This window comes from Sorex fumeus, unplaced genomic scaffold (assembly GCF_029834395.1).
Source record: "Sorex fumeus unplaced genomic scaffold, SorFum_2.1 ptg000061l, whole genome shotgun sequence".
NCBI lineage: Eukaryota > Metazoa > Chordata > Mammalia > Eulipotyphla > Soricidae > Sorex > Sorex fumeus.
Window position 1 is genome coordinate 44,704,396 of NW_026606118.1, and position 24,905 is coordinate 44,729,300.

The 24,905-nt window shown below is 43.8% G+C and overlaps 1 protein-coding gene and 1 pseudogene across 1 annotated transcript in view; one reads left to right on the plus strand and one right to left on the minus strand.

The window, feature by feature from the left end:
• Positions 1-24,613, plus strand: part of FOXO1 (forkhead box O1) — an 87,552-nt gene extending 62,939 nt beyond the window's left edge. The window contains exons 2-3 of the mRNA XM_056126204.1: positions 19,324-20,666; positions 21,336-24,613. Coding sequence (XP_055982179.1) covers positions 19,324-20,652 — 1,329 coding nt within the window. The 3' untranslated portion in view covers positions 20,653-20,666; positions 21,336-24,613. The remainder of the gene's footprint in view (positions 1-19,323; positions 20,667-21,335) is intronic.
• On the minus strand, positions 18,511-18,659 carry LOC130034885 (uncharacterized; annotated as a pseudogene).
• Positions 24,614-24,905: the final 292 nt, after the last annotated feature.

A 24,905-nucleotide genomic window follows, 5' to 3' on the forward strand; every position in this document is an offset into this window, starting at 1 on the left:
ACAATAATCTTGTTGACTGACTGTTGCCTTTGTGAAAGACTCTCCTCTGGTTGCAGAGTGTTTTCAGCCTTTTGACACCTAGGGACCAGCATGTCTCTACTCCTCTCTCTGGCATTGGTCTGTGGATTGGGATTGAAAACCATTGGTCTAGTCTACCAAAGAATGCCCCATCATTGTTTTGGAGTTCTATAAAGCTTGCTTGATGAGCATTACTAGACTGGTGTACCTTCTATGTCTAGTACAGGATGAGATGAATGGATAATTAGAAAATGATCATATTGCTTCTTGTCTCCTTGTCTCACGTTTTGGCTCGGAGTAAAATTTATCCCCCCCTAAAGTTTTATATACTCTTGACAGATACGGGTGAAGGTATATCCTAGAGATTAGAAGTAGTTCTCTGGGTTTTGTTTGTTTCTTTTAGTGATAAGGTGGGTTCAGCACCCTATTTTGTTTCACTGGGATTTCATTGAACTCAGTGAGAAATGAAAAGATAGGCAGGAATTTTCTTTTTGTTACAGATTTATACGAATCTGGGCATCTTAAGAAAAGTAGAGGTTCTTTCCTTAGAGACTGATAATCTGACATTCTTGAAAGTATAGCTCAAGAAATTACAACCAAAGCTGACCTGAAGAACTGACCATTTGGAGAGGAAAGATGGGGGATTTGCACCCCAGTATTCTCAGTTTCTTTAAGGACAAATAAAATTAATTTAACTGTAGGACCTTGAAATTGCTGTTTACTCGACATCTTCCATGCACATTTGCTTCTTATTATTAATCTTTCTTTGTTTTGCTTTGTTTTTGTTTCTCTTGTTAGGAAGGAAGGTGTAGGATTATTTTCCGGAGCCTCTAACCTTTAATTAATGGAACTGAAATCATGAGGTTCTGTCCTCCTATTTCATAGAAGAGGGGGAACATAGAGATGGAGCTTAAAACACTGTCCACTCTGTTTTATGTCATTTAAATATAATTTGGAAAGTGTGTCTGATGCTGGAAAGCTTGTGCATGGCCTCTTTTTTGTGTCTGGGAACCTGGGATTTACTGGGCTACCGAGCAAGCCTCTGGCCGCTCTTCAGAAGTGGGGGAAGGGTATCACCACGCTAAGCATGGCACTTTTACTTGATTGGGTTTTATAATTAAGGTCTCTATAAGTGAAGACTTCTGTGTAGTTTGTCTGTCCAGACCATTTGGTGGAAGGTGCAGAAAGAGGCATGGAGGAAGAAGGCACATCTCAGTTGGCAGTGAGAAGAGGCGTGTATATGCCACTCCCTTTATTTTGTTGAAAGGTGTCTATTTTCATCAGGCACTTGAAGGAGATACTGTGTTTATCTAGTGAACTGTGCCTCTAGTGAAGGAGTGCCTCTGGGACCGTCCTAGTAATTATATGGCTACCATTTGTCCATTTTTGAGGCTTTCTTTCTAAAAGATGCATTTCATCTTGGAGGTGAAGTTTAAGTCAGTATTTATTTCCGTTAAAATTTATGTTTGGAGGGTAAGCTTAAAACTCTTTGTGTTGGGCCTGGTGAGGGGCCTCAGGGTGCATCCCTCGCACGGGGGAGCCCCTTGCAGCTTTGAACCCCAGCACTAACTACCTGGCCCTCCAGGCACCGCTGAAAATGACCTTCTCTCTCTGCCTGTCTCTTCTCTCCATGCCTCAAGTGCTGCTTGGGTTTGGCCCAAGCCAGAACAATTTACTAGATAACTGCCTGGCCTACCTGGGTAGTCCAGCTATTTAATCCCTTTTTGTGGATAATTGATCATTTGATACTTAGTGATGTGCAGGTTCTTCCCCCCCCCCCCCCCCCCCATCCTCCCCTTTGTTCTGAGTTCTTCTTAAGGAGATGAGGTCAAACAGGTACATGAGCCTTCGGGAAGGAGGTGCTGGAAAAAGTTTGGGATAATGAGCCCTTCTGACTTGGGATTCAGCAATTTAGCATTGGTGCAGTAGGTGGAGTTATTCTTGGAGCCCCAGTTTGAAGATTGCTGTGCAGAAACCCATCTGTGCCGTTGGTTGCCAACATTTCTGGTACAAATATTGTCATTTGCTTTTGAGGCAATCTGCTATTTCAGTCCTAGAGGCAGTTTGTAATATGCTGGGCAAAATAGTAGAGAAAAAATATCCTAAGTGGTGGTATAATCTTCAGTTTAAAAACACTTCAGCAGTGTTTCCAGTAGAGGATTGTTCAACGTGTCTCCTTTCCACAGCCATAAACAGAATCTAAATACATTTTTTCTCACTTATCTAAGCCACAGTTGCCTTACACTCTACCCATCAAAAGGAAAGATGAGGGACAGTCTTCTCCAGATAAAAGGCTTAAGTAATAATTTTTCTTTAAAATGGCATCCTGTGAAAGTCTGGCATACCATGCTCATTCTATTGATAAGGAGGTAACTTGTTCAGAAATGCGTTTTTGAAAAAGTTATTAAATGTGATACTGCACAACTATCAGACAGGGTGCTGAGCAGCACTGCCAAAGACACTGGGTTTCCCTGTGCAGAAGGGAGCACCCCCAAATAGATGGCAGACCTCAACAGCTCTTGGGGGGGGGTGGGCTGTGCTTGTGTTTTGGTGGACTTTGTCTTTAAGCCTTTCTTTGAGAGGGAGAACCTAGCATCTTGAAAGTAGTAAATTTCTCTCTTTGTGTGGCATTCTCAATTTTTGCCCCTTTCTGATGCTTGGTAAGAAATTCATTTTATAGGCTGACTCTGTATATGTGCACACACAAGTTTTTAAAGTACTACTTAATCATTTATTTGAGATAAACTCTTTGATTTATTATTATTAATTACTATTATTATTAATGCTGATGTCTACCATCTAAATTGATCTTACTATGCTCTGGGCAGAACAGGATTTTAGCTGTAGGGCTTTCTCCTTCATTTACTCTTTAAAGATCTTTGGTTGGAGAGAGAGGTGGATGCTGATTTCACAGACTGACCATGTGTGTGAATTGAGAGAGTCCACAGTGCACTTGGCTGAGTAATGCAAGATTTGGGCTGAACTAAGAAACAGACTTTTTTTTTTTTTAAAAATGTGACTTAAAATTTTTTTTTAAAAAAATTTTTTAAAAAAAATGAGACTTAAAAAATTTTTTAAGTCTCCTCCAAAGACACTTCTTTAAAAAGAGCCCTGAGGTGGCAGGATAGTTTTTGCACTTTGTCATTCAGATTTTGCCTATAACGCTTCAAAGCTGGCAGCTTCTTGGGCCCACTTTGTCAGATGGACTTTTACACTCCTTTCATAATGTGAGCCAGGCTCACCTGATCTTTGGTCTCATGATAGTACATTCCACTGCTCATTTTCTCAGAGCACATATATGAAATGCACTTCTACCCTGGGGTGTCAGAAATGTAAAGGAATTTTAGGTGACATTAGTAAGAAATGACCAGTCGAATTTCATTCCAGAGCAGAAATAGGTGAAGCTGGCAGTCAGGCTGCCACAGCCCCTCCCACTCCCTTGCCTATTGGTATCTGGAGCAGTGATCTCTGAAAGACTCCATTGTGAAGTTGGCGCTGTGTGTATGTGTGTGTGTGTGTCCCCAAAGGAAATATTACACGTTGAGGGGAAAGCGGGGGAGGAAAATTCCAGGAAATTGAAAGGTGATGTTGATACTTCCTCATTCACTAATGATGCTTTTGTTTTTCTTTCTCAACAACAATGATGTTTAAAAGTTGATCTAAGAACAAAGTGGCTTTCTTCCATAATGTAATAATTAGACAGACTTTCTTAAGGATTATTAAATAACATCATGCAAATAAGTTGCCTTTTATTATTCGTTGTTCATGACCAAGCATACTGGCATAACACAGTTCTTAAACTTGCCTGTTCTGTGAGATCATTGTCGAGGAGATTCTGAGGCTTCACACTTCTTCTATTGAATCAGTATCTATATGGAGCAACACTCTTTTAGGGTTTTTTTCTTTTTTTCTTTTTGGGTCACAACCGGTGATGCTCAGGGGTTACTCCTGGCTCTGCACTCAGGAATCACTCCTGGCGGTGCTTGGGGGACCATATGGCATGCTAGGAATCGAACCTGGGTCGGCTTGCGTGTAAGGCAAACACTCTACTCGCTGTGCTATCGTTCCAGCCCCCTCTTTTATTTTTTTTTAAAAAATGTTAGCACTGAAGGAAAGTTGGACATAATGTTGGGTATTCCTCAGCCCTTAGTGTCATGACTTGGATGCAGGTCCCTGGGTCACACTCCAAATCTGTTATATTCTCACCTCAAACAGGGGCTTTATAAGTTTTTATATTTAGCAATCATTCTGGAAGATTCTGAGCATTAGTCTGAAGTTGAAGTCACTCATCTATTCAGAAAGGGAAGTTTACTTGATGTGCTTGGTTATTGGACTAGAACAAATATTCCCGATCCCATTCATTTATTCATTCAGATATAATGTTAGTATGTTGAGTAGGTACTAGGTCTCAGGCGGAGGGAGCAGAGCCCCTGCCCTCAGAGAAGTGCGGACTCTTCCAGTCTTAGTTGAGAGAAGTTTGTCAGGTGGCAGGCAGCTGTTGGCTGTGTCTTTGGAAGTCAAGAGTAAATACCAGCTCTTGTTCCTCCCCGGCTGCCTGCTCACTATCCTTTCCTTGACTTTTGCTTACTTCATACAATAATTACAAACATTCACAGAAGCACAGAGGCTAATACAATTAGTCCCCACATATGCCCATCTGGTTTCTTGCTATAAGCCTCTGTCTCTGCAGTGACAGTTTCCAGTTTAAAGGATGTGTGTGTTGGAGAATCCCCTTTTTTTCTAGATGCTTGTCCTCAGCCTAATTGATAGTTTTGGGTAAATGCTATATAGGACCATCCTCCTTTTAAGAGCTTATATATAAACTTTATTTAAAAAGAAAAACTTCTTTGAGATTTATTGGGCTGGAGCGATAGCACAGCGGTAGGGCGTTTGCCTTGCATGCAGCCAACATGGCCGACCCGAGTTCGATTCCTCCGCCCCTCTTGGAGAGCCCAGCAAGCTACCGAGAGTATCTTGCCTCCACGGCAAAGCCTGGCAAGCTCCCTGTGACGTATTCGATATGCCAAACACAGTAACAACAAAGTCTCCAATGGAGACGTTACTGGGCCCGCTCGAGCAAATCGATGATCAACGGGAGGGCCTTTACTTTACTTATTGGGAGGTGGGGGGAGGGAGGTTGGGGATGGGCCACAGCTGGTGGTGTTTAGTGTTAACTCCTGGCTACGCTCAGGGATCATTCTTGCTGGTGCTTCGGGGACCATATGGGTACCGGGGATCTAACCTGGTGGGCCATATATAAGGCAGATATCCTACCCGCTGTACTAGCACTCTGGCCCCGAGATTACCAGTTCTTGTTCCATGATGTGATATGACCCTGTGGTAAAGTAAGCGGTAAGCAAAGCCAGATAATTTGGAAACTTTTTTTGGGGGGATGGGGGGCACATGTAGCCATGCTCAGGTTTTCTCCTGGTTCAGTGCTCAGGATTCACTGCTCAGGGATCACTTCCTAGTGGGTCTTGGGGGATCATGTAGGATGCAAGGACATGAACCAAGGTCGGTGTGCATGGCAAGCGCCTTACCTGCCATACTTCTCTCTTGCCCCTTAGAAACCTTAGCAGAAAAAGTGGAAGGAGATGTGGGTGGTGGAGTTTCTGTTCAAATTTTAAGTATAAAACTCATTTATGGGAAAATGATTTATTTGGATTATGCATTGTTTTGAATGACCCGATATCAGCTTAATGAGAAAGTTGCATGTTGTAGGAAAAGTTAGCTGTTTTTATTTTCTAAGGGTACAATTATTGCAGTTTAGACCAAACAGGTGAAAGCTAAGGTTTCTTGTATAAAACAGGAAGCAGATGGGGCCTAATTAAAGTTCCCTGGATGATAAAAGGATGACTGATCAAGGAGCAGCTGGTTTCCCAATTTAAACAGAATTTGTACTATTCTGTATGAGCATAGTCCTCTGCATGAGGATAGCTTTCTTTTTCTTTGGCGGTGGCGGAGTGGGGTGGGGACCTTTTTATGTCACATCCTGCAATGCTCCGGGATTACTCCTGGCTCTGCACTTAGGAATTACTTTTGGTGGTGCTCGGGGGACCATATGGGATGCTGAGATCAAACCCTGGTCAGCCACATGCAAGGCAAATGCCCTACCTACGGACTGTCCTGTTGCTCCAGTCCAGTTCAGAGGCAAAGGAATGTATTTCAGCAACAAGTGCGAAGGCTTTGGAGCCCTATTTTTGGTTACCTCTTTATTTATTTATTTTTTGGCCCTTCAGAGACTCTCTTTAGGGAAGGGAAGGGTGTCTGAACTTTACCTATAGTTCTCCTCACTGGTGCTGCATCCTTTCCGGATACCTGGGATGCTCTGGAAAATCCTACATTCTTTCCTGTAATTTCCCAGGAATGTGGCTAAGCATTTCAGTATTATTTTGTATCTATTGTTTTCAACATTTTCTAGTAGATGTTAAAATGTTGGGGCTCAAGAAGGCTTGCGTCTGCGTCTGCCTAATTTCTGCCGTGTGTGGGGTGAGATGTTGTTAGGCTCTGGGATAAAATACCTGATGGGAAGTGTTGTTGAGCTTCTGGATGACCTTATTTTGCTTGATTGCGCTTTGGATGACTTTCACCTTCAAATGACAGTATCTTTTGTTGCTACTGCTAATAATGGTTGTATAAACATTAGGACCAAGTGCCCTGGATGTGGTTAGCCGCGCGCGCGCACAAGCGCGCACGTGTGTGTGTGTGTGTGTGTGTGTGTGTGTGTGTGTGTGTGTGTGTGTGTACCAAATACTAGACTAGGTTCTTTTCTTAATTAGTACAGTGACATGACATTGAAGGCAAATTGCCTGGCCCCTACCAAAGGTCTGACATTTGCTTGGCATATTTTGTATTTTTGCTTTATGGGGTTTATTTTTTATCTCAGCAATGTAGTGCGGGATTACTCCCAGCTCTGTGCTCTTGAGTTGCGTCTCTAGGTGCTCAGACAACCATTTGGTGTTGGGATTGAACCCCTTGTTTTCTGTGTTCAGCTGGATGAGCTATCTCTTCCGGCGCTTAATTCTTATAAGAAAAACTCTTGGGCAGCTCTTATGTCCACGTGGCAGATGAGGCTGTAGAAGCAGGCAGAGATGAAGTTTCTCAGCCAAGATTACTGCTTGCTAAGTGCCTGAGAAAAATTCAGGTGTTTTTTGTTGTCATTGTTGTTTCATTTTGGACACTTGATCACTATACTACTTTTTTTCTGTAAGAATACAAAGTACTGTGTCATTGTGTCCTCTACTCAACTTTAGAAAGGGTGTTTTATAAAACCACAACATTTTGGAATATAGTATGTAAACATCCTGTTTGACTGTCTAAGTAGTTCTATATGTCTGTGTAGAACCTGGCACTTGATAGGAAATGTTCTTTTTACCCTTACCCTATCCCACAATCCCCCAAACCCAGCCCAAGTACATGAAAGATGAACAGACATAGGTTTTGGTTTACTCCCCCTAAAGGGAAAGTGCTTATTTTGATGTGATTTCAAGAAACCAGAAAGTGAAAATCCTCATTACCTACATCACCCAGCAATAACATCATTATATTTATTAAGACTATCTTGTAAAAAAAATTGACTATATAGATCTCATTTGACTGCTAATGCAGGTCACCATTTATTCGCGTGCACTGGCAATTCCAGGGATATTGTTGATTGTTGCATGTAAATTTTCTAATCCTTGATGCTATTTTGCCCAGACTGTTGCTCTGCATCCCTTTAGGAGTAGTTCTCAGAGTTTATTCCCGACATATTCCTTACTCGGGGATCACTTTTGGCTGGATTGAGGGAGCTTGTGGGGTACTCGGGGTCGGATCTGGCTTGGCCGCCCCTGCTGCATTATCGCTCCAGTTTCTGTTGCTTTTTTATGGTATTGAGGAGAACCTATGTTTAGGATACTCCTTATCCAGGCCCTTTCTGTGATCCCCAAAACACCTCCCTGCCCTTAATACAGAGAGGAGCGAGAGGGTCAGGGAGGGCCAGACTGGGAATCGAACCCAGTCAGCTGCGTGCAAGGCAAATACCCCACCCATTGTGCTTCAATAAAAAAATTTTTTTAAAAAAGAGTAACAGTAGTTTCTTGTAGATATCCATATGTTAAGTTCATCGTTTTTTCTGTCTGGCCCCAGTGCTTTCTAACCCTTCTTGTCAAACTTCATACAAAGTGATTACACAATCCTGCTAGCCTCTGTTACTATCCTAACTATGACAATCTGTCAGAGTTCTTAGTAATTAAAAACAATGCCAGTGAGGCTACCTATTGGTGTAGAGAAAGTGGTATTTGGAAATTGAATGCTGACATAGTTTATTGTGGCATTTCTCGAGCTTTCTTTTTGGCCATGGGCCCCTTCTATCCTGTTGCCTTCCTGTAACTCCCTGTCCCACCATTGGCTCCCTGCTCCACTGGTTTCTCTTAAAACTGGTGGTGTCAACGGAGCCTTTGTTTAAGAGAAAGAGTGGCGTGCAGGGCTGCAGACATGCCTTTTCTGTGGCCTGCTTATTGGTGGATCCCTGCTGTGCACAGACGGCTAAGACCCAGTCTCCCAACATGGAGGAACTGGACTTTAATGTAGAATAAATGGGCCCAAAATGTTTTGTAATTAGTGAGCCAGACAATGAACTTTCTATAACTATTTGACTTGGAATTAAAACTCTTTAAGATTTTAGGGAGATGCAGCCAAAGACAGTTGATACATAGTTGTCACAAATCAGTGTTGAATTAGACTTTCTATTCAGAATGAACAAGCTGGTTTCAAGATTCTGGGCACATAAGAATACTCTGCATGACAGATAATGAATATCAAAAGTTTATGCATTATTGCAATTAGCTGCTCTTTTTGTAAGCCTGAATTTATTTACCATCATTTGGTTCTAGTGTGTGCTAGTTACTAAGTTCTATTTACTAAGAATAGTAGTTCTTGGGCAATAGTTAAGATCTTAATCCATGATTTTCCAGTAAATATATTTAGGATAAGTAAGTAAGTAAAGGCCCTCCCGTTGATCGTCGATTTGCTCGAGCGGGCCCAGTAACGTCTCCATTGGAGACTTTGTTGTTACTGTGTCTGGCATATCGAATACTCTCGGTAGCTTGCCGGGCTCTCCGAGAGGGGCGGAGGAATCGAACTCGGGTCGGCCATGTTGGCCGCTTGTAAGGCGAATGCCCTACCCGCTGTGCTATCGCTCCAGCCCATATTTAGGATAAGTAGTGATAAGATCCTATGGATAGGATGTTATTCTAGAGCTCTTAATTGGTCAAAATGACAATGTTTCTGCCTTCGATTTTATAGTCACAAAGCTTTACATTGGCTTTTGTAAGTAGTTTAGATTTGTGTCTTGGAAAAAAAATACCCTACATGAACAGGTTTAATGAACTCACTGCTGCTGACAGAATACCTCAAAATTCACTTTATTTTGTCAGTAACTTTAGAAAACTTTATTTTTTTGCTTTTTGGGTCACACCCGGTGATGCACAGGGGCTTACTCCTGGCTCAGGCACTCAGGAATCACTCCTGGCGGTGCTCGGGGGACCACATGGGATGCTGGGAATCGAACCCGGGTTGGCCGTGTGCAAGGCAAATGCCCTACCCGCTGTGCTATCACTCCAGTCCCTAGAAAACTTTAAAATTGAACAAACTATCGATTTGCTAGGCTTTATTTTATGCCTGATTTAAATTCTTTCATTAGAAGAAAATAAATCCTGGTGTGTTCTTTGTTTTGGGTGGTTTTGTTTTTCCTGATCCTTCAATAGCCAGATCCAGAAGGTAGTTAATCGCTTTGTAAGCCAGTTCATTTATAGTGCCTTTGAAGATGAGAAAAGTGGTATGGCCTATAAAATAGACAAAGATTTTCATTAGGAAACAGCAGAATCACTTAAAGAACAAATGAGTTTCCTTTTAATTTTCAATTCTGGTGGGGCTGAAACTGTCATTAAGGCAGAATGCGCGCGCGCGTGGGGGGGAGAGAGAGAGAGAGAGAGAGACTGTCTATATCTGTCTATATTTTGGGTGGTTTATTCAGTGAGAACTTTTGAAAAGGAACCACTTTAGATGACCTGCTGCACAGGGGGAGGCTACCTGCTCTCTGTTGCCTCCCTGGGGAAAGAGGGAAGTGGGTTAGACTATCACCAGGGCTGTCTGCTCACTGCCGGGGAAACTAGATTAATCCCAGGAGAAACAAGCTCCACGCTAAAATCCTTAGGAGCACACAGATAGCTTTCAGAGAAAACAAGCCTTTTAAGGGATTTCAGCTAAATGAAACTTTTAGCCAGTTCCTCTCTGCCTACCTTCGGGACCGCGTTAGCCAGAGATGATGACACTCACTTGAGAGTTGACTCCTTGACTCGCAAGGCCCAGTGGTATCCCGGTGTAAAGCATCCTCTCTGTTCCAAACCCGAGGGAAACAGGGATTCATACCAGCAGCTCTTACAGAGGTCGTTGAGGAAAGGTGATTGAGGTAAAGGGATGTGATCTGGAGTGGAAGGGAAGAAGATGCTTACATCTTTCAATTTTACCTGGGTTGTTTTGGTTGGGTCAATCTTTTGGAATTCTTAGTTCCTGATAGTGTGTTAAAAAAGCACATATATTTAATAGTGATAGAAAGATTGCCATTTTCACATTCTGAAAATTAAGGGTTTTGCCCTTCCTTTCATAAAATCGTGGCATTTTTGATAGGGGAGTTTCCTGTAGGATGCAGTAAAGGGAAACAGTGCTGCTTTTTAATTATGACCTTTTGAAAAGTAAAAGCTTGGTGTAATTTCATATCATTAAGTAAATTTTATGTTCTATCCCTGAAGACTTTTTTAATTTAAATTTTAACTGTATGAGGTTATTGACTGAAGTTCTGCTCTTAAGTATTTCAGTTTGGAGCATTAGCTGATTCCAGGTTAAGCACACCAAGGAGCATTGCCCAACTCCTCCACTGCAAGCTCTAGTCCTTGTTCTTAGTTCAAGGAGTGCCTGTCTCTGCATTCTTTGTTTCCTGATTTGTCACCTCAGAACCCAAATGTTCTGCAGGATGTTCTTTAAAGCCCTGATCTCTTGGGGCCTCTCTCGGGGTTCTTTCTCTGCAAACCATGGTGGCTAACCAATTTTTGTCCTCATCGTTGTTCTTCTGGACACATAGATGTGAGTTTACTGGTGCGTCTCTCATGGACACACGTTCTGACATAAGATCGTCAGGAATCCAACAGGACAAGTTCAACCCACTACTCAAAACATGAAATTTAAGATCTTCTTAGGAGGGAAAACAATGTTTTCTGTCACGATTGCAGCTCAGATGTGAGAACATGGAAACAAACCTGTTACACGGGAAGTTTGTGATGAATGGTTTTCAATCAAGTGGTAGCCATACACGATGGCCTAACAATTCCTGTTTATGTATTCCGTTACTTCCTATAACGAAACAGCCAACCTTTATTTCCTCCGCTTTGTATCAGGTGATGGCCAAGTGCTTTTCATGTCTGTCATGCTCCTCGGTTCCCAACCGTCCAGTGTGCCTCTCGTTGCTGTCCCAGGGATGTCAGGCCAAGACTTGGGGTGGAGATCAGATGGCTGGCGTAGAGGGGCCCGCTGTGAACGTGACCCCTGCCGCTGCTTCCCAGAGCACACACCTCTCACTACATGAAACTTCTTGCGGTGCTTCTGAATTCTTAGAATGAGTCTCTTTTGGTTCTGTTTTACATGAGAGCATGATCTCTCCTACCTTCTTTCTTTGGTAGAAACTACTTTATGTAGTCATTTTTCCCTTTCTTTGGCATGGTTTGAGTCAGAAAAAAGCTGTGTAGAGCTAAATGCGCATCTACGGTGGATTGAGAATTCAAAGCAAAGAATTGGTTTGGTGGGGGAGGGATTTCGTGATCTCCACACTTGCTGCTTTTCTGCCAGGACTGTAGCTCTGTCTTTCTGCTCTTTGTAAAGGAACCCCTATAAGTTTTCTGCCTGCAGTTTAAATCTTTCCAAACTGTACTTCCCAGAACATTCTGTGGGCATACTAGTACCATCGACCTTCTCAGAGGCTTCCAGCAGACAAGTTTTTTGAGACTGCATAACCTTTCTACAGCCCTCAAATTTCAAGAGAAGTGGTCCTCACAGACTAGAGGGCAAGAGAATCTTTGGAATTAGTGAGGTTCAGAAAAGGAGTTCAGCTTTCTGGGGAATGAAATTATCTTTATAGAAGAGTTGAATGCTGGGGTTTAGCTAATGTGTGAGTAGGTAGAGGAGCTATTCTATTAAAATTCACCTTTAACATAGTATGACCAAAACCCGATCGTGAAAGCTTTGCAACTTGTGTATCTCACTGTGACTCCAAAAAAATTTTTTTTAAAAAAAATTCACCTTTTAAAGTTTATATACTATCTTTTGATATCAGTTGATATTACTCTTAAAGTGAATGATTGGCAGAAGGTAATTTTTTTCCTTCTGCTTGCAAATTAAACGGTTTATATGCTATTACTGTTTTTAGATTAATTTGATGGGGGGGAGTTTTTTGGCTACACCCAGCAATACTTGGGTTTCTCCTGCCTCCATGTTCAGGAATTACTCCTGGTGATGCTCGGGGAACCACACTGGTGGTCTGGAATCAAACCCCAGTGTGCTGTGTGCAAGGCACACACCCCACCTGCTGCCTACCTGCTGTACTATCTCTCCTGCCCCAAGTGGTTTGTTTTATAAAATCACTGTTTTATTAGTAACTCCAAATGGGAACTCTGTTGAGTAGAGTTTATTCCTACTTTCTCCTAAATTTATTTTCACTTGTGAGACCTATAGGAAGAGATGGAGTAAGGGAGGAAGCAGGAGGAGGGAGAAAAATCCCTCATCAGGAATCTGCAAGCACTTGCACACGGGGACAAACCTCACAAAAATTAGATAATGCTCTTGGGAAAGTCCAGTTTGGCTAACATTTTGTTTGAAAGAAGTTCTAGAAGAAGAAGTTCCTTATTCCTGTCTTCTACTCCCTTATTTTAAAGTTCTTCCTTTTAGCTGGTGTGTTCTCAGCTCTCAACTGTGGGCTTGGCTGGGGACTATTCCAGGGCACATGCGTGTTGCGGGGATCACACCGAGGGGCCCACATCCCAGCCCATTTCCCATAATCTTTTCTCTAGACCATGCAGTTCATATTTCCACTTGTCATAATTCCCTGCCATGAAGAAGAATGTTTTGTTTGTCTGTTGTTTTGGGGCTTCACAGGGGTTTTCTCCTGGCTCTGCACTCAGGGATCACTCTTAGAGATGCACGGGAGACCATATAGGACGCTAGAGACTTGCTCAGGCCCACCGAGTGCAAGACAAGTGCTCTACCCACTATGCTCTCTCTCTCCAGCCTCAGCGGAGGAATCTGTTTGGTAAATTTATTACCCATTAAGGCAGAAGATAGTTTTGTGAGCGACACAATTTACATTTCTCAAGATGCGCATGTGGACCCTCAGCTTTGCGTTTGTTCCTTTGATGCAGAAGCCGGGGTGTGCTTTCATCAGTGATGCAGAGTGTGCAGCCACCCCGCCATGGCTCGAATCTGGCGAGATAATATGTTTGTTTTCTGAGCCTCAGTTAAAAGAAGTCTACTTAATACCTCTGTACTGGGTTCTTCTAAGGTACCAAAAGCAGTTTTAAAGTTACAGATAGAAAGTCTGGCGCCTTAGACCACTCGGAGCGATAGCACAGCGGTAGGGCGTTTGCCTTGCATGCAGCTGGCCCAGCAAAAGCCGGGTTTGATTCCTCCGCCCCTCTTGGAGAGTTCAGCAAGCTACCGGGAGTATCTTGCATGCAGTATGCCAAACACAGTAACAAGTCTCACGATGGAGACATTACTGGGCCCGCTTGAGCAAATCGATGAACAACGGGAGGGCCGTGCTAGATAGAAAATCTGAAGGGGCCAGCGTGAACTAGATGCCTGCCTTGCCTGCTGCTCTCCCAGGTTTGCCATTTTTGGCTCCTCTGAGCCCGGAACCAGAAGTGCTCCCTGTGGCATAGCCTCCCCTCTTTCCCTGCCCTTGTCCCAAAAGTCGGAGGGCAGGGCTTTGTGATATGAAGGGGTTCCTTTTAAATGACTGTTGCGTTTTGCTTTGCGCTGTGCTGCACATAGAGATGCGTGGTCTTGGACTGATGGGCAGAGAGGAGAGGACCGAGCAGGGAGGGCAGAGCCCTGTGAGAGCCATTATCTGCGTGTCCAGCACAAGCGCACTGGAGACAGGGAGAAGCTGAGGCCAGAGCAGGTCATGTTTGGTCCATTATCTATTTTCAGCACACATCTCCCATCCCGACTGATTCCTCCAGCCATCATTTTCTTAGTGATCCCTTCTCTATCCAAGTGTCCTACAGCAGATAACTGGTCAAAGAAACTTTGGTGCATCAACACAATGGAATATTATGCATATGTTAGGAGAGATGAAGTCATAAGTGTATAGACATGGAGAGTATCATGCTAAGTGAAATGAGTCAGAGAGAGAGGGACAGACTTAGAAGGAATGCACTTGTTTATGGAGTACAGAATAAGATTTACTTTTGTGCTTCAATGGCCGGTTGATTATCGCTTCACCAGGGATGGGGAAATGTTTTTCTGCCAAAGGCCCTTTGGATATTTATGATAACGGTCACAGGCCATACAGTGGTATAGTTCCGAAAGGTGGGTCACAGGTGGCCATCAAGAAGCACGTGTGTCTGTCCTGTCACATATCAGGCCCAGACCTGACTTCCTGGGCCTGTCTTGGCCTCAGGCTGACTGTCCTCCTCCCTGCCCTGGGCTTTGGGAGCATTCTGGAGCAGTGTAGCTCCTGACCTCTACTTTCTCATGGCCTCTGGGGCCTGCAGGCAGGAAAGTAGCAAGTCAGCAGAACTCAGACACACATTGCCATCCCAGAGGAAATGCCCAATGGTCTGTTGAAGCAGCCCTGTGCTAATACCCACCACTTCCTTGGCGTGCGGGAATTGGTAGCTGGCAGGGCCGGAGTCCACAGCTCAGCGTGATCTTCTGCCCTAAGTGCTGCGGGCAACATTTTGCAAAGCTTGAGGGTCCTGATGGGTAGTAACAGGCCAGCTTGTGTACCTCTGAAGTCCTTCGTTCACATCTGCCCACAACACTTTAAATGCTGTCTAGTTAGAAATAAAATATCTTAACTCTTACCTCCAAATTGACCTATATTACCAGTATTTGGAATGGTTTTTTTTTTTTTTCCTTTTTTTGAGTCACACCCGGTGATGCACAGGAGTTACTCCTGGTTTATGCACTCAGGAATTACTCCTGACGGTGCTCGAGGGACCATATGGGATGCTGGGAATAGAACCTAGGTCGGCTGCGTGCAAGGCAAACGCCCTACCCGCTATGCTATTGCTCCAGCCCCATTATTTGGAATGTTTAAAAAAAAAAAGTCATGTTAGTGTAAGCAGTGCAAGATATGATGAAAAAAAATAGACTGATATTTATAATACAGACAGATATGCTTTTGAAACTCTTTAAGTGCAAGATCAGCTGATAAACTCTTTGCTTATATTCTTTGGTTTGTCATCAGTCCTACGAACAGGGGACCTGCTCATCCACTCAGTGAATACTTGAGTGCCTATTTGGTGGAGCTGTGAGGATGCAGGGTGCATGAAGACAGGCCAAATCTCTGCATACCCCCGTAACTTATAAGGTAGTGGGTGCTGGACATGGCCCAGGGGGATCAGGAGGGCAGGATTAGAAAGAATCGTGGCGAGTAATTAAAGTCCTTTGTCACAGGATAGGATGGGGATAATAAGGCATAATTTCCAGAAGGAAAGACACTGAGCTCGCACTGAAGTGGGGTGAGCATGGGGACTTTTGGTGGGAGACATGGGTCTGCTGCCCCAAGTAGCTGCTTGCCTGGACTTAGTCTCTCAGTCTCTCCTCAGGTAGATGATAAAATATCTGGCAGGCTGACTCGGTGTCTTCTGGGTTCCCTGCTGCACCTAGCACAGAATAGGTACAGTAAATGTTCCTTGGCATGAATTCATGAATGGATAGACAAATGGCATCTGAATGGATGGTTAGAAGATGTGTAAGACATTACATCTTCCCTGTCATGTTTCTGGTGTCAATCATCATACACATTCATTGGTTAAATATATCTTGTGTGTAAAACCATCTGTCAGGGAATTTGAGATTGAAAATAAAAACTCACTCTAGCCTGGTACCCCTTAAGGAGCTTGGAATTTGTCTGTCGAGTGCATGAAGGCGCATACCCAAGAGTGGGAAACAGCTGAACGGCTTCTTTACCGGGCAGGTGTGGCTCCTTCCCCTCCGATCATCTGTTTCCTCGCCCTTCTCTCCTTGGGTCCGGGCTCCTCTGCGTGAACTGCAACTGCATTGCTCTGAGCTGGCCAGGGAGGTTGGGAGCAGGCCGTTGGGAGTGTGTGCAAAGGAGAAGCGAGCTCAGCTGGAACTGCAGAGAAAGAAGGCTAGGGGAGAGGACATTTGCTGACTGGCAATATTTTTCTTAAGGGTGACAAGCACCCTTTCTCTTAAGGGTGTCAAACAGAAACTCAGGATTTGGGTAAGTGGTTCGTGTGCTCTAGTGCTCTGTCCTCCAATCCTGTCTTTCCCCTCACACATTTGCCCGTCTCAGCACCAACCTGTGTTGCTGTGCTGCCGTTTCACAGATGTAAGCTGCGTTTCCCCCCCTTTGGGCCTTAGCTGTGTCGGGCAGAGATTTGCAGACATAACATCATTAACAGCAACGCGTTTACAAGATTTACCTATTCACCACTCTTCTCCCTACCCCCGAGTGAAAATCATAGCTTCTTTAATATCCTCTTGGCTGTGTGAAAAACAGGAATTTATGTAACAAGTCCTGCATAGCAAACCTTTTCCTGTTCGGAAAAAATTTTTTTTAATTGTTGGCAAAGTTAGACGGCAGCTCTATTACTCCAAGAGCGACCTGAAATGTCCTCTAAGAAAAATATGCAGCGTGATGTTTTGATAAGTTGGGGATTACTGTGGGCTTGGGGGGAGGGGGGAGATAAGACTAAACGTGCGTCCCACCCTAGTTACTAGTGCTTCCTGAACTTGGAAAAGATGACTTGTACCATCATCGAATGTTCTCTACTCTTGTTAAAAATGTCCCCCCAATCGCACTTGCAAGTGACCCAGGATAATGATGTGTGTTGTAGAGCTGCACCAGCCCCTCCCTCTTCAGTGCAGACAGTGGGAAGCTGCTATCTATGCTGATCTGTCCCCTATATCATTGAGGAAAAGTGAGCGCAACAGGAGTCAAGCTTCCTCCCCTCCAGAGATTTCATCGGAGCTTATCAGTGTCTATGTGTTCAACGAGAAAGATTGTCAAGGTGGAATATTGTGCAAGTGCCCAGACTGAGTGTGTAGAAAACACCGAAGGCTCAACCTCCTCAGACAGGCCAGCTTCTTTAAGGTGGAATTGAGAGTTTGATTTGAAGGTGTTGGTGGATTCAGCTGATGAGGTGTGGCTCTGGGGACCCTACGGATCTGTGTGTAAAACTTCCTGTGGTGTTTAGGAGTGAAATAGGACATGGACTACTCGGCTAGGGCTCGGGCTCTTTTAGGCCTCTTTACAGATCTTTGCATGGACTTCAAATTGTCCTCCAAGTTTCTCTTGTATTGGAAGTCTCGAACAACAGAAATTGGTTGCTGCCAGGTAGCTATGCAGAGGACCAACACCCCGCCCAGAACGCCCCCTATTCTGCCCCATCTAACCCAGTGCAGTATAACCTGACAGAAGGGCTGGTCTCGTAGCTGCTGTGTTGCAATCCCGGGGTGGAATGTAGAACAGAGGGTCAGAGGGCACTTGGGGATGTGGATGTCTTAGCCCTGATGAATCAGATCTGGGTTCTATTTCTTTTAGAAAGTGAGAATCGGTGTTCCGTCTTCTTCTCCTCCTCCCCTTCTGTTATTTCTTTTCTTTTTCCATCTTTCTCTTCTTTCTTCCCCTTCCCACCTTTTTGTTTTCTATTCCCTGCATTTATTTATTTATTTTATTTATTTATTTTTGCAGTCTTTGGGCCACACCCAGTGGTGCTCAGCACCTACTTTTTACTCTGTGCTCAGGGATCATTCCTGGCAGTGCTCAGGGGATCCTGTGTTGGGTTGAAGGCCTAACTCAGATTGGAATCTACAAGTTGCCCTTTTTAAAAAACTCAGTTTCTGAGTGGTGTATTTGTCCAAGCTAGTTATTGAGCTGTCCTTGATATTGAGATTGATTGAAGCCTCGAGTTCTTTTAATACAGTGCATGATGTCTGATATCCTGGGGCTGTTCTTGCACATTACTGGTTATTCTTGGGAGCAGGGGAGTAAACATCATTTGACTATAATACCCCCATAGTTGGTCTAACTTTCTTAAAGAAAAAAGATGCTGTTTTCCTTACTTTCCTAACTAAGATATATATATATAAAATATATTACATATATATATATATATATATATTTGCCTTTTGGGTCACACCTGGCAATGTACAGGGGTTACTCCTGGCTCTGCACTCAGGAATTACTCCTGGCGGTGCTCAGGGGACCATATGGGATGCTGGGAATCGAATCTGGGTTGGCCACATGCAAGGCAAACACCCTACCTGCTGTGCTATTGCTACAGCCCCTAAGATATATTTCCTTAATATATAAATTTTACACACTACACTTGATCTTAGCCAAAAGGCCGAGAAGCGATAAAAGCCAATGTTTCCCAAAGTGGGTAATCATGCCCCTGAGGGGCCAATGGGGTGGGGGGAGAATTGTAACTTTGTATGGAATTGGGGGGGCCTTTTTTTTTTTTTTTTGGCTTTTTGGGTCACATCCAACGATGCTCAGGGCTGACTCCTGGCTCTGCACGCTGGAATTATCCCTGGCGGTGCTCAGGAGACCATATGGGATGCTAGGAATTGAACCTGGGTAGGCCGTGTGCAAGGCAAACACTCTACCCACTGTGCTATCCCTCCAGCCCCTCTTTTTTTTTTTTTTCCAAAGAAAAAAATAGAAGGTAGATTTCCCGGAAGTCACTGAGTAATCTGCCCACCCCCCCCAAAAGGGTAGGGGGCAGTGGTCCAAATAAATTTGGGGGCTGCTGATGTAAATGAATTCGATTTTGATGAATTCAATCTTGATAGCTTTTGGTCTTTCAGTTCTTAACCAGGAGTACGTTTTGACTATGACTTTGCCATAGTCATATAGGCTCAGCAGTGCACAGCTTCTCACGCTATACAAATGGATATGTGCGACCTCAGGGATTTGACAGTCGTGTGAGGAGCTATAGAATAAGTAGGAATGTATATATAACAGTAAATTTTCTAAGGAGGAGGTTTCATTTCTCTAACATGATGTGTTTTTCTTTACAGAATTCAATTCGTCATAATCTGTCTCTACATAGCAAATTCATCCGAGTGCAAAATGAAGGAACTGGGAAAAGTTCTTGGTGGATGCTCAACCCGGAGGGAGGCAAGAGTGGCAAGTCCCCCAGGAGAAGAGCAGCGTCCATGGACAACAACAGTAAATTTGCTAAGAGCCGCGGCCGAGCTGCCAAGAAAAAAGCATCCCTGCAGTCTGGCCAGGAGGGCGCTGGGGACAGCCCTGGGTCTCAGTTTCCTAAGTGGCCCGCAAGCCCCGGCTCACACAGCAACGATGACTTTGACAACTGGAGTACATTTCGCCCTCGAACCAGCTCAAATGCTAGTACTATTAGTGGGCGACTTTCCCCCATCATGACTGAGCAGGATGACCTTGGAGACGGGGATGTGCATTCAATGGTGTACCCACCGTCTGCTTCAAAGATGGCCTCCACTCTGCCCAGTCTGTCTGAGATCAGCAACCCCGAAAACATGGAAAACCTTCTGGATAATCTCAACCTCCTCTCCTCGCCCACGTCATTGACTGTTTCCACCCAGTCTTCGCCTGGCAGCATGATGCAGCAGACACCGTGCTACTCCTTTGCGCCGCCCAACACCAGTCTGAATTCACCCAGCCCAAACTACCAAAAATACTCGTACGGCCAATCCAGCATGAGCCCGTTGCCTCAGATGCCTATGCAAACCCTTCAGGACAACAAATCAAGTTACGGTGGCATGACACAGTATAACTGTGCCCCGGGGCTCTTGAAGGAGTTACTCACTTCGGACTCTCCTCCCCATAACGACATCATGACACCAGTTGATCCCGGGGTGGCCCAGTCCAACAGCCGAGTCCTGGGGCAGAATGTGCTGATGGGTCCGAATCCAGTCATGCCCTCTTATGGCAGCCAGGCATCTCATAACAAAATGATGAATCCCAGCTCCCATACCCACCCTGGACACGCTCAGTCAGCATCTGCCGTCAATGGGCGCGCCTTGGCCCACGCCATGCCCCACCCCTCGGGGATGACCCGCTTGGCCCCTGTGAAGACAGCTTTACAAGTGCCTCTTTCCCACCCCATGCCGATGAACACACTGGGGGGCTACTCCTCAGTGAGCAGCTGCAATGGTTATGGCCGGGTGGGCCTCCTCCACCAGGAGAAGCTCCCGAGTGACCTGGATGGCATGTTTATTGAGCGCTTGGACTGTGACATGGAATCTATCATTCGGAATGACCTCATGGATGGAGATACGTTGGATTTTAACTTTGACAATGTGTTGCCCAACCAAAGCTTCCCACACAGTGTCAAGACAACCACACATAGCTGGGTGTCAGGCTAAGAGTCACTGAGCGGGTAAGTTTTCCCCAAGATCAGACTTCCCTGAAAGTAAAACTTAGAGGAACACAGACATGTCATGTATCTTCAGGGTTATGACTTGAGTAAGCTGCCCCTTAGGAAGAGTCATCTTTAATTATTCATCTCCACCCCTTTTTGCAGCTTATAAAATTTTCCTTTTGAATCCAAAAGTAAGCCTCCTAACTGTTGGAAAGATATTTTTTTCTTTTTTCTTTTTTTTTTCTTTTAGGGTCACACCCAGTGGTGCACAGGGGTTACTCCTGGTTCATGCACTCAGGAATTACTCCTGGCGGTGCTCAGGGGACCATATGGGATGCTGGGAATCGAACCCGGGTCAGCCACGTGCAAGGCAAACGCCCTACCCGCTGTGCTATCACTCCAGCCCCAGATACTTTTTTCATAGTCAGAATGACTGCGTTTTTTTTTTTTTTTTTTTTTTTTTAGTATAGCTTCAATAAATGAGTATTTGGGATACAAATCAAAAATTTATTGTTGTGTGTGTGTCTTTATAGTGGAATTTTCCCATAGGATGATCACAGAGCTGTGGGAGCTCACTCTCCCCGTGTGCTCTCCTCCTAATACGTCTATCATTCTTAATGCATTAAGTTGAATTGATGTGAATTCGGCTACATTTTCATTTGTGTTTTTTTTTTTTCCTCCTTCTAGGTTATGCTTAAAAGTACTTAAGATTGTCTGACAGCAGGAACTGAGGGAAACAGTCCAAAGATGTCCTTCACCCCTCCTTTTCGTTTTCTTGATTAAAAAAAAAAGCGTTTCTTTTTTCCTTTCGTCAGACTTGGCAACGAAGACACTTTTCCTGTACAGGATGTTTGCCCCATGTTTGCAGGTTATGTGCTGCTGTAGATAAGGACTGTGCCATTGGAAATTTCATTACAATGAAGTGCCAAACTCACTACACCATAGAATTGCAGAAAAGACTTTTCAGATCCTGGTGTGCTTTCAAGTTTTGTATATAAGCAGTAGCTGCAGAATTGTATTTGTATGTGTGTGTATTTTTTTTTTTAAATCTCCATTTGGTCCAAGAAAAGTTTATACTCTTTGTAATACTGTGATGGTCTCATGTCCTTGATAAGTTAAACTTTCCTTTGTACTACCTGTGTTCTGCTGAACTGATGAATCACAAAGAACTTAGTTCTCCATTCTGCACCTCTGTTGAACAGTTTTGACCTACTCATACTGCCACATAATTCACATGAGAACCAGTAGCCTGTTATCAATCTGCTGAACTAACGGACTTGTCAAACTCTGGGGGGTAGGGTGGGGTGGTTTTAAATGCCAGCCTTGTACAGGTCTTTTCTATTTTTTGGTTTATTTTTGTTTTGCAAATTTGTACAAACATTTAAATGGTTCTAATTTCCAGATAAATGATTTTTGATGTTATTGTGGGGGACTTGAGATCATTTTGGAATAGATATTGAATTGTAATGTTTTCTTAAAACTAGAGTCTACTTTGTTACATAGTCTGCTTGTAAATTTGTGGAATCCCAGATATTTGAGGCAGCATCCGTAATTTTCCTTTTGTATTTCTAACTGGATTAGTACTAATTTTATACATGCTTAACTGGTTTGTACACTTGGGATGCTGCGTGGTGATGTTTCTGACTAATCTTAAAATCGTTGTAATTAATACTTGCATACTCAATGTTTATGGCCCTATTTTGACAGGCAAGTGATGTATAGGTATAGACATTTTGCGTGTCATGTTTAAGAGAACTAAGTATGTTTTTTCATGTATGTGTTCTAAAGAAATGTCATCAGCTTTTTTTCATCCTGTGAACTGGGGGCACCACATCGCAGTACGTCTTTCTCACAGATGCCTGAATGCCGAGAGGTTTCACTTCCTCCCGTGAGGCCTTGTGCTCTGTGCAGATCAGAAAGGGTGGGCCTGTGTCTCAAATTGTACTCCTTGCTCAGCTCATTTTTTAAGTTGAACTTCAGCCGAGTTTTCCCACCTACTACCATGCTCTAATTTTGGCTGGGGCGGGAGCTTTGTCTTCAGCTTTTACCTATAAGGATTAGGCGAAGCCCCGGATTCCATCCTCCTTTCCTTACCTGGCATAGTTCTTAGCGTGCTGTGGAAGTTTGAGTTCAAGAAGGAAAATTTTTTTTAGTGGGACTCGTGATTTATAGAATGTTTTATGTTCATGAGTGCAAATGGCTACCAAATGGAAAAGAATGTGTTTTAAAATGGGAGCAATTAATCAAAAAAAAAAAAAAACACTAACCAGATCTAAGCTGTATATTTGGATATAGTTAAAAGCCTTTTTCAAAGTACAAAATTGGAGCATTTCTTTAGCCTTTTACAACCTAAACTATAATTTTGACCATTAAGTTTTAATACTCTCCAATTACCCATAACTGACAGACCTAGGTAATTGGTTTTCCTCCCATTGAATCCATCAGTATTCTCAGGTCACGTGGAATGCCCCAAACCAACAGGATAAAAGGAACAGGTGCACAGAAGTGTTCCTTTTGCCTTCTCCAGAAGACTCCGATTTGTATGAATTCAGCCCAGATCACACTCACTTTTTTTTTGTCCTGCATGTGAATCGCATCTCTGCAGGCTCAGCATCATCCTACAGATGTAACAGAAACACAGGTGTATCTGTCAGGCTTCCCAGAGGCCAGCTCTGTTGGAAATTTCCTGCTGGGGTACCTGTTTGGAAAACTCGTCCAGCAGCCTCTTTCTGGCCATCTTTGTTGCTGGCTGCCCCCAGAGGTGTTTGGTTTGAGACATCTTCAATCCTCCCACATTTAGATGGGATTCTTTGGTGCCAGAGTACTTCTGTCATTCCTGTTCTCTGCTGCCCCTCCTCTCATCCCTTTCCTTACATAGTGAGCCTCAGAGCGCGCACGCCCCCCCCCCCCCCCCCCCCCCCATTTCTTCCTCAAAGAAGCAACTACTGCTAAAATCACTGTTGAGATCTTACTACTTGGATGTTTCTTCCTCCTCGGTCTGTGTAAATATCCCCCCCGCCCCCTCCCAGGTTTTCTTTTGTGTTGAAATTCTGACATGAATCCTGGGTACCTCTCCTGGGGTACAGTGAAGTCCAGTGAAAAAGCACCTTGTCTGTTTTGAAAGCAAACATTATGTGACCTCTGGTAATCCTTTTTCTGTACGAATACTGACTTTCTGGAATAATTAGTATATCAGTTATTGTACATGATTGCTTTGTGAAATGTGCAAATGATATCACCTATGCAGCCTTGTTTGATTCATTTCCTCTGGTTTGTACTGTTATTAAAAGCATATTGTATTATAGAGCTATTCAAATATTTTAAATATAAAGTATTGTTTCCGTAATATAGCTGTATGGAATATATTTAGGTAATAGACACATGACTTGCAAAGGTCTACTTCGACAGGCTAAGTCTCAATTCATTAGCAAATGTTGTATCCCAGCGAGCAGTAAATCAGTGGACAGCCCCAAGAAGAGGAGAAGGGCATGTAGAATGGAAACAGTTCCCCAAAGATCTCAAATTTGGACTTACCTGCTGAATGTTACCAGGACTGCCCCTGACCCTTGCCCCACCCCCACCCCCCTCCTGGAAATCTTACATTCAGCTCCTAAGCATTCTACATTTAGAACTGACTTCGGAGCACATGCTTTTCCTGGTGGTTTGAATTTGAAAGTAATTATTCGGTTAAAAAATCAATGTGGTTCATGAAAACAAACCTGGCCTCCTCCTTGAGGGTGGGACACGGTCTGGGGATGTGGCAGCCGTGGCCACCTGAGTCCTGTCAGGACAAGTCACGCCCTCCTGCATCTTGTTCCTTGAGTTCAATAACAGTTCAAATTCCATATTCCAGTTCTGATACTCTCAGAGAAGTGCCTGATGACGCTGATGTACTTACAGACACAAGAACAATCTTTGCTATTATTGTATAAAGCCATAAATGTACATAAACTACGTTCCAGTGGTTTGGTGTCTTTCTTTTCTAATGGTGCAAAACTAAGCTCTTAATTAGGATTGAAAGAAGATGGAGCTCTCAGCTTGAGTTAAGCCTGGTCAGCCATGGTGCCTTGTTTATCAAATCTGGTGTTTCCTTTGAACGCTGAGGGGATTAGTCCCACTGGGTTTACACCACAGCCCCTGTGTTGGGGAACAAATGAAATCCCTGATAATAGACAACTCTGCGCTACTTCATCTTTGGAATGTCTGAGACGCCACCGAATCCCATGTCAGAACGCACCAGGCTGAAAGTCAAGTCAT